Source organism: Fulmarus glacialis, unplaced genomic scaffold (genome assembly GCF_000690835.1).
Source record: "Fulmarus glacialis isolate BGI_N327 unplaced genomic scaffold, ASM69083v1 scaffold27888, whole genome shotgun sequence".
Lineage (NCBI taxonomy): Eukaryota > Metazoa > Chordata > Aves > Procellariiformes > Procellariidae > Fulmarus > Fulmarus glacialis.
This window is the reverse complement of record NW_009228189.1, coordinates 73,030-83,062: the sequence shown is the minus strand read 5'-3', so window position 1 is coordinate 83,062 and position 10,033 is coordinate 73,030. Positions and strand designations below refer to the sequence as shown.

General features: G+C 48.2%; 1 protein-coding gene across 1 annotated transcript in view; it reads left to right on the top strand.

The window, feature by feature from the left end:
• Positions 1-53: 53 nt before the first annotated feature.
• CACNA1H (calcium channel, voltage-dependent, T type, alpha 1H subunit) overlaps positions 54-10,033 on the top strand; it is a gene marked incomplete at both ends in the record, with an annotated part of 82,377 nt that continues 72,397 nt past the window's right edge. Inside the window, one exon of the mRNA XM_009583407.1 lies at positions 54-380. Coding sequence (XP_009581702.1) covers positions 54-380 — 327 coding nt within the window. The remainder of the gene's footprint in view (positions 381-10,033) is intronic.

Below are 10,033 nucleotides of genomic sequence, written 5' to 3'. Positions count from 1 at the left end.
TGAGCGTGGCCTGCCCGCTGCCCAGCCCGCCGGGCGGCACGCTGACCTGCGAGCTGCAGGACTGTCCCTTCTGCGCCAGCCTTCTGGAAGACCCTGAGTTTGCCTTCAGCGAGTCCGACAGCTGCGACTCTGACAGCAATGGCATCTACGAGTTCACCCAGGACCTGCGGCATGGCGACCACAGAGACCAACTCCAGCAGCAGCGGGGCAGGAGGAGGAGGAAGAAGAAAAAACCCAAGGAGAGGAATAAGGTCACCCGCCTGTGGAAGGCTTTCGGCAGCAAGCTGAAGAGGATCGTGGAGAGCAAGTACTTCAACCGGGGGATTATGATAGCCATTCTCATCAACACACTGAGCATGGGCATTGAGTACCACGAGCAGGTGAGTGCAGGGCTGGTCTGAAGAGCCCTGAGGGTCTGTGATTTCAGGTGCTTACGGCATGGTGGCTTGGGGAGCAGACGGTTTTCATGCAAGCTGGAAACACTAGATCCTGCAGACATGTGATGAGCAGGAGCATCCTTCTGTGTGCGAAAAGCCTGTAAGGTGGCTGGCAGCACTGCTGAGATGTGGAGAGTTTAAATGTGTGTGTTAGGACGCAGCGGCTCCGGACTGCTTAAGTTGCTTGCTGTGAATTATTCATATAAGCATGAATTCTTCTGGTGGAAATACCCCTTTGGTCTGATGGTGGTGGTGCACAGTGGACCTTGTAGTGCAAATAATCCAGGCAGAAGTTTCTTCTTTGATCCTGGAGCTTTAAATAAAGACTTAAACTGTCAGGCAATGCTAAAAGCAACAAAGGAAAAAAAAAGTTAGTTTCTCCCTGAAGGCTCCAAAAGCTTTAATTTGATCTCATAGGGTACAAGTAGGTCTTTCTTTTAAGTGTTTGGAGGGAGGAAAGAGAAATCCTGCTGTTCCCAGTATTAGTCTGAACATGGTGATGGCAGAAAGCAGTGCTGGCAGCTGAGGACAGCTTGTCTTTGTTGTTGGCTGAATGGGAACTTGAGGGGCTGTGCAATGGGAGAGGGAGGTGAGTCATCTGAGTATCTCCAGTTGGTCACTCTGGGGAAAGCTATGCTTTTCTGGGCTTTTCTTTCTCAGAAAAACTGGTTACTTTCAACTGTTTTCTCAAGAGGTGCTCTGGAATTTCTCATGCTGCCTCTGTATCAGGTGCAGAAAATGCATCCCAGTGAGGCCAGGAGATCCTTATACTGATCTTCTGTGGTGGGTAGTCAAAGGTTCATCCAATGCTCCCCCAAAATCTCCACTGCAGGATCAGGACCAGGTCAAGGTTATTTTTAAAGCTATTCCTCCTCTCTGCCTTGGTCTGACCGCTCAGGAGTGAGGAGGAAAGGCAGACAGAGTAGCATAGTACATTCCAAAGGCAGGACAAGAGGCTCTGCATTTTCTTCTCCATCATTTCCCAGGTTTAAGTCCTGCCCGGGACCATGGCAAACAAGCCTTCAGAGTACTGCTACTTTATTTTCTCTCCACTTGTGTGCTTTAAACCCCCATATTCTATGCTATCTGAGACATACTTTCTTTCAGAAAAGCAAGTACTTAGTTAAAACACATGAACCTCAGCCGTGCAACAATAAATTAGTTCACACTTAAAGCAGAGAGCGTCCAAACCCAAGAAAGAAATAGCTGTCACTGTCAGCTTTCTGTCTGGTTAGTTGTTCCACAACAAGTTTTAAAATTAGGAAATACACTTTGTCAGTCGCCTTTGAATAGACCATTCATTCCTTGCGGCGGCTGCATTTCTGCATGGATACTCTTTTGTCAGGCGGATACAGCTTTGTCAGTCCTTGGATATTGCCATGATGGGCGCTGGGGGAAAACCTTAGGCAGGCTGCAGTGAGAAAGCCCAGGGATCGCATGGAGTCTGTCCACAATCACTCATATAAAGGTAAATTGTGATAATTACATCCTTGCTGCTAAAAAAGGAAAACTGTAGCTGGCAGGTTTATATTGGATTTTACCTTGTAAAAGATTTGCTTTAAACCATCTCAAAGCCAATGGCAATAAAGATTCTGAAGCTTTTGGCTATGGAGCATCAGACTCCCGCCAGCTTTGCTCACAGGCACTGCCCAGCATGGGCCCAATAAAAAGGGAGGAATTTTGAAGTGAAAGCTGTAAAAGTTCTTCCACGTGCCTGACTGCAAAGTGTCTCTGGTACGCAGTGGGGATAACGAGCCTTGGAGCTGTCAGAGCCCGGCTTCAAAACACCTTGCCCAAGCACTCTGCTATCAATGGAGTGACCTCTAGGGCATCCCCAGAGGCTGAGACACTATCCGAAAGCAATAGAAAATGGCTCTAGGCTCCCAGGCTGTTTGGCACAAAAGTCTGGGGCTTCTGTGAGTGAAGCGGGGTGATTCAGTACCTGCAGCCCACCTCGTGTGAGAATTGGCTGCAAGACAGGGTTGGGGGCTGGCTTTATGTGGAGATAAGGAGGAGATGGCTGGGTGAAGCTGTCACGAACCCACAGCGTGGTGTTGGGACAGAGGGGCGGTAAGAATGGCTCATTTGGGGTATGCCATGATCCTTGCCAGGAAAAACAGTTTAATCACAGCTTTCTGGTTACTGAGTGATGGATGCTGCCCAGTCACTCAGCACCTCTGCTCAGAGCAGGTATTACAAGGTGAGAAGGTGTGAGCCTTCCCCAGGCTGTTAACCAGGCACGGGTGTTGCCATCGTCTCCTCTCCATCCTCCCAAGGGCAAACCTGGAGGCCATTCCCCAAGTCATAAGGATTTAGGAGCTGCCTACAAGGATAGCTACTCTGTGGCTCTCCTCTGCTTTCCTTGCTCCCCCAGAGCTGTTCAGTGTTACCCAGAGAGCAGGGTTCAGGGGCTCCCTTTGGGGAGACCTCCTGTGCTCTGTGCCTGCTGACAGCAGCATGGGCACGGGACTCCTGGGCCCTGAAGCCCTGGAAAACATCACCTGTCATGGAGACATTTGTTCTGGGTGGAACAGCTTAAGCAGGTTTCCTGGTCTCGACTTTTGCCACTTGTTTTCAGCCGTTGACTGGTTTTATCAAACTGGGCTGCAATCAGTGCAGCAGCCACAGGGAAGCTCTCCTCAAACCTCACTATCTGTAAGGAAATGCCCAATCCCTTTTATAAAAAATTATTAATGGCTGCTTGCTTTTCTTTTCTGGCTTCTCAGACTTCATAGTCATCAGTGGCTTTGCAAATAGATGGGCACACCATATAAATTTTTGTTTCAGAGTGCTATTCAAAGCCAAGGCATCAGCCCTCTGTGTGTGTGGGAGGGGTGGAGGGTGCTGAACAACATATGGCGTGGAAGATAGAGCAGTACTGGTCCTTGGTGCGTTATCTCACCTTTCATCCCGGGACATGGCAGCACTCTGCAAGAAGTCTCGCAGAGCCCTCTTGAGGCAAGCGAGCATTATTGTCCATATCTTCTGGATGAGGAAATCGAGGTTGCAAGGTGCCAGGCTGGGTTTTACTGCTGGCCCTTATCATAGCTGCAGGGCAAGGGGTCGTGTGTGCCATAGCAGCGCTTTGACAAGACAGGAAGGTGATCCGTGTCTGTACTGCCACAGTCCCGCATGCTACCCCCAGATGAATGAGAGACCTGTCTGTATCCAAATCCCCTCAAGGCTTCAATATGTGTTTTTATGGGAATTTGAAGCTCACAGCAGACTGCTCACAGTTGGTCTGGCTCCTCTTGGCTAACATAGCTGGCACCACCCCATTTAATGCATGTAGCTCACATAATACCCTTTTAGGCAAGGATCCTGTCCTGTGGCTGAGGGCACAACCACTGTAGCGGCTAGCTGACTCATGGGAAAGATGAGGAGATGCTAGAACTGCTTTGCACAGAGCTGTCCTTTAGTAGTCCTGCTCTTCTCGGAGGCAGATTGAAGATTTCATGGCAGCACAGCCAGTTTGCGGCAGGAGATCTGGGTAGCAGGAGGCAGCTGATGATGGGAAGCGAGTTTCTTTGGGACTTCAGTCATTAGCGGCAATCAGATCCTCCCGCAAAGCGCATCCGCGGGGTTAACAGCCAGCTCTGTCTCCAACTGCCACGTTGTACATGGCTGGTAATTAGGAGGTTACAGGATGGTGTTAGTTATCAACAGCACAACTTGTATTTCAAAGGTTAATTGGCTGGTTTGGAGTTCCTTTTTTTTTTTTTCCCTCCTCTCGTGCTTTATTTATTTATTTGTTTATCTCCAGCACGAATAAGCACTCCCACAGATGAGGAAAGCCAAGTACAAAGAAGGCAGCAATCCTTGCATTAATCTTCCAGGCAATTTCAATACATTGGATGATTTTGTTATGCATTCATTGCAGCTGACAATTCTCCAGAGTGTCTGAGAACATGCCATGGCACCGCAGCAACCAAGCAGGAACAGTGCACTCCAAAAGCATGACCTCTGCCATGCCTTTGGGGCAGTCGGGAGAGGTGCCTGGCACAGGCAGGTCCTGTTCCAGGAGCTGTGTTTCCAAGTGCCTCTCTGCCACTGAAAGCTGGTATCTTTTTGTCCCAGAGTCAGCTCCTGTGTGTGCTTCACTGACTGGTCTGAAGCAATAATTGCTACTTCTTCGGTCTGCCTCGATTCCCAGCTCCCTGAGTGTCCAGTAGAAGGACAGAGTCCTGTTCCTTTGTCCAAGAGAGATGCTGACATTATCCCTGCAGAAGAGTGAGCTCTGATTTCATCCCTGAGGACCTCTGGTTTAAGTTGTGAGGAGAGACCCCCATTTGGCTTCCCAGAGGAGTTTGCAGAAGTAGTTGTTGATACTTGTAATGATTCCACATAAAAGGCTCAATTTACATCAAATAGCACTAGAAATGCTATTTTATATTCACTTCTCAGAAGAGAAGTACAAATTAGTATTTGTTCCAAGCTATTGCTGTTCAAAGAGCTTTTAATTGCTTTTCATCCATGGCATGTTTCGTTCAGAGCAGTCTTTAGAGTAGGTTGGAGCTGACCTTGGTGGGCACCCAGTGGTCCATTGCTTATCAGTGTAAGAGAAGTATTGGTTTTGAGTAGCACATTTTATTATTCTGGAGTAAAAGTAATTCTGTGTGATTTAAGGTAGCAACTAGCTTCTCTAGTGACGTTCTATTTTAGCATTTGTCAATTTTGGCTTGAAAAATTGGTTTGGCCTGGAAAGCTCAGCACTTACTCAGAAAGCAGAGGAGAATCTTTCAGTGGTGTTTGAAGCAAATTGCTTAAATTCCTTTTGAGTTGTGAGTCAATAAAATATTACCCTGATCTGAGATTCTCACTTTCAGCTAGCAAAACTTGTTCACTCTTCCAACTTTTTGCATGATCCAATTTTAAGAACTCCCACGCTGGCTGAACTTGAAGCAAACAGATTCCCCCAGCCCAGCCCGGGATGTGAAAATTCAGCCCAATGTGTTTGTGCTTATTGCATAAATGACGTGAGACTCATTTTGCCCTTAGTAGTCCTTTGTTCTATGTGTTTGGGCTTTGTCAGCTGCATACCAAGCCGTCCCTCCCTGCTCCCCCTCCGAGGTCCCAGCAGTAAGCCTGGGGTGGACGGCTTTCCCCATGCGCTGGTTTGGTAGGGAAGCTGTGTCAGTCGAGAAGACGTGCTGGGTCTCCTGAGCAGAGCGACAGAAGTTTGGCTCGCTCAACAAACACCTTGTGATAATCTGAATTCTGTCCCCATCTCTTGAGAGGGAAGAAAAGGGCTTTGTCTGGAGACCTTGGGGAAGAGAGGTGTTTCCCATCCTCTTGTGCCCCAAGATCATACCACCTTTTTAGTGCTCTCCAGACCACCTTTATCAAGGCCCCCTTTTCTGCAGACAGCCACTCTGTCAGGACATTAACAAACCTGGTAACAGTTTGGGGATCCCCTCTGCACAGTTCAGGCTGCAAGGTTTCTGATCAGAGCCAGCAGCAGCTCATACGTGGAGCATTTACACCTGGCAAGGTGTCATTCCCATGTTAGAGGGAATCAAGGGTCACAGGCAAGATAGCATGAACTGACGGCAAATGTTTGCAGTTAAAAGGCAGGTGTCCCGGCTGAGGACTAGATCCCTGTCTGCTGGACCTTAGCAGCTTTGATGGCAAAGGGTGTAAATCATGTCCTTCCACAGGGAGCCTGCTGTGAGTGGTGTTCATGGAGCCTTCTCTCTCTCTTACTCTCTTTTGTCATTTAACTGACTCCACTCTCTGCTTTCCTTCTATTGGATTGTATGTTCTTGGTATATTTTTTTTTACTATATAAGGGAAAGCGTACTAGAGATCCATCCATTCCTCTGCCTCCTACCAGACAGGAACAGCACCTCTCCAATGCAGAATCTGAGTGTCATAACTCATTCGAGTGCTGACATACTGAGCAGTCAGGGGAGAGTCAGGAGAACAACAGAGCTAGTCATGGCGAGGGGATTTTGCAGTCTGATCTGGTTCCTATAGATGTGCTCATTAGTCTAGGGAATAATATTGGGATATTCCCTGTGGAACTGTAGGCACGTTTTAGCACCACCAGTGGTTCAGTTCCTTCCCCTCACTTACGCCATTAGTTGCTCTCTGTGGTGAGGGATTGGCCATATAAATCACATCTGCTCTCTGCCAAGATGACGGACTTCTTAAGCAGGTGATAGTAACATGCTTCCCAGCATAAGCTGTTGTGTGGAGACTGGAGATCTGCACAGCACCAGTGACAGACCCACACCGTGTAGCCGCAGTGCGCGGGACCCACCAGATGCGTTTCTTCCATCTGGGTCATGCAGCGAGTCAGCTGAGACAGTCGCGGTGCCCTCCAAGGCTTCTGAGACTGAATCCATGAAACCCCCATGCTTCATAAACATACATGATGGCAACGGGTGGTTATATATAGAATGTAGACAGATTGTTTGCATTTCAACTGGCAGGTAAAATAAACCAAGTGTAATGTAGCCCCAAGAATGAAAGCAGAGTGCATTTGCCAGCTGCATTTCATCACAAAAATGTGCATAAATCACAGCCATGGGCGGCCAGCTTCAAATGTTATGCTGACAATGGCCCTAATGTGCTCCAAGGCAGGGAGGCTTGACACAGCTGGACAGCGGGGTGTTCGCTTTCTGCAAAGGGAAACTGCGATGAGAGAGGGCCTGTGATGAAGAAGGTGGCTTTCACAAACAAAGAGTGTGGCGTTGCATTGAGCCTGTGCCTTCCTGCTGGCTGTCAGCTGATTGCTTTTTGTCTGGGAGTGGGTTTGGTGAGAGGGAGGTTGGCTTTGATCAGGTAAGCAGGCCTCGGGGTGAGCATGCTCCAAGCTCCAAAGCAGGCATACCTGGTAGTCCCTTGCCTGAGCGATGACAAGACAGGAGTTCGAGGAAGAGCTCGAGCGTCTGGTTCATGGCAGCTGTGATCAGCAGCTCCAGAGAGATCACGGTGCCTGCAGGCAACACGCAGAGCCCCCGTCAGGTCCCTCCGAGCAGCGCATGTGGCTTTAGTACTGCACATGGCAGCAGCTTGCCGTCCTTCCAGCTGCCTCCATGAAAGGCAGCTGAGCTGCTGGGACAAGAGCAGAGTTAGCACAGAACAGCAGAGGAGGAAATGCAAAAGACTGAGACAGCCAAACCAACTGATGGGGGCAGGAAAATGTGCTTGGGCATCGTTGGCACGGCTTGGAGAGGAACGTGCCCTGGAGTGGCGGGAAGCAAGGAGTGGCTTGGATTGTCTCAGGAGCTCTGGGGAGGATGCAACTGCTGGTCTACCAGGAACACTGCCCATGTTAGTTGAGGCTGTCTCTTTGTTTCCTTACACTTCCCCAGTCTGTCTGCATCCATCTTTTGTCTTCTTGGATTTTTTGTTCCACAAGACAAGGGTTGCATTTTGTTCTGTGAACATTACCCCGCCATACAGGGCTCCCGGGCAGGGCCTGCTAGATGTTATTACAAGTAATAATAACAGTGAGAATGGGAACAGAGCACTGCACCTCTCCCGACACCAGTTTTTATGCCTGGAGGTTGCAGGTAGACTCTGTGAAACTGAGTTTACAGTTCAAATTCAAACCAAATGCAACAGGAGTGTAACACAAGGAGATATGCAGATAAGAGGATGGGGAGGGCGGTATATGATGGTTCTGTGCCATGGACTAATGGTGCCTATAGATTGGTGGTTCCCACCTGTTAGGAGGCAAAGGAAATAGTCATGTTTAATTTAATACTTTTGTGCATTTCCAACCACTCCCTGTGGATGATTGCTTTCTCTGTAGACCTGGAAAATACAGAAAGGCGTAAAAATAGATTTAACTGAGAAAATGTTAGGAAGGTGTGGAAAAGACAGTCATGCCACACCTGAGAGCAAAGTGGGGTTAGTATTTGGCAGTACATAGGAAATGATGGCAACTTAGTCTGAAACTTTTGTGTGGATATTCAGTAGTATTGCTAAGGTGTCCTGTACACTGCCCTTCTCTGGGTACCTCGGAGCTGAGAGGCAGAGCCAGCTGTCCCCATCGGCAGGCAGAGGATTAAAGATGCTCAGGGTAGCAATCTAGCTCCTTATACCAGAGGAGAAGAACCACTGCAAGGAAATAAACAGGTGTGTTTACTGCTGCTGTCAACCTGAGTCATGAATTTTCCTCAGGTTTTAACCAGGGTTCTCCAGCTGGGACAGTGAGATTTTCCAGAATTATGAATGAAGCTTTAAATGTCTCCTTGAAACCTCCTTCTGGATCTTTTGTTACAAGATCGGGATGCTTTTTTATAAATGGTTTTGAGAGGTGTGGGGAGAAAGCTGCATCTGAAAGGAGTGAGACTCTTACTCGAAAATGAGGGAGATGTGGCATGCCTGCATGCATTCTTTTAAAGCTCTATTTTTGTTTGCTCTGTCTGGTTTACAGCGTTAAAGACAGCCTGACTCCCAATTTGGGAAAAACACTCTGTGCACAGGCCTTGTAGCATCAGTGGTAAAGCTTGCTAGAGCAGGGAGTCTGCCACCAAGGAGGACGGGGCAGAAAGACCACTTGGCTTCTTTCCCCCAGTGAACGCATTTCTCGGGAGTTTTCTCTCCTGCCTGATGCCTGTATAAATGAATACCTCCTCTCTCCCTGTCCTTGTCCCATGCCCAGACAAATCCAAAACTTTTTACCATAGTGCCCCTGGAGAAAGCAGCAGAAAGAGAATCTTTTATTTATTTTATATAATCCGAAGGGAATTGACTTTGCTGCAGACAGATGGATCCTGTAATTCTCTGACTTTCGGCATGACTATACATGGACTTGTCTGTGCTTTATAGTTTGGACTGAGGTGGTTTTATGAAGCCAGAGTGTGCTGGTTGCTCCTAGGAGCTCTACCTGGAGCTTGGTGATGGACCAGGGGAACAAAGCCCTGGCTCTGTGTTCCCCAGGTACGCCTTGCTCTCAGAGCTATCTAGAGTCTAGGCAGAAACTTCACAGCTCCAATCTGCCCCAAATCCAATCAATAAGAGGAAATAAATCGAACCACAGGGAGCTGCTCAATACGGGAGAGAATCAGAGTTTTCCTTTTGTTCGTCAAGGGTTCAGAGGCAAAACATCAACTGTGTCAGCATTGTTTGTCTCCAGCCACTGGTGGCTGGAAGTGCAAACAGTTTAAAGTCATTTCTGTAAATTAGTTTTAGCCAGAGAGTCTGAAAGCAGGGTGGGTTGCTGGGCAATTATCTCCATGCAAATGGCCTGTGTTATGGAGCCATATTGCAGAAGATCTCTCACTTGTGCTAAGGTCTCTTGAAGCTGCCAAAACAAGAGATCAGCATCTTGAATGTCATTAAAGCAGAACTACTAATACGGTGTGTTGGAGTGCTGGCAGGTATCAGCTGATATGTGTGCCAAAGTACAAGGGACTGAACTGCAGACTGTGGAAGTGCAGGGGGATTAAATGCCAGAAATCTCAGTTTATGCTGAGGACTATTAGGAGCTGCAAATGCCTCTGAAAGCACCTAGAGCCAGAGGTGAGTGGGGGGGGACAGCTCCCCACTTCCTCTGAGGACAACATAACCCACCAAAACACTTTTCAAAGATATCCAAGAGAGCATTCCCCTTCCTTTTCTTGTTCCCTGCTCTTCTTTCC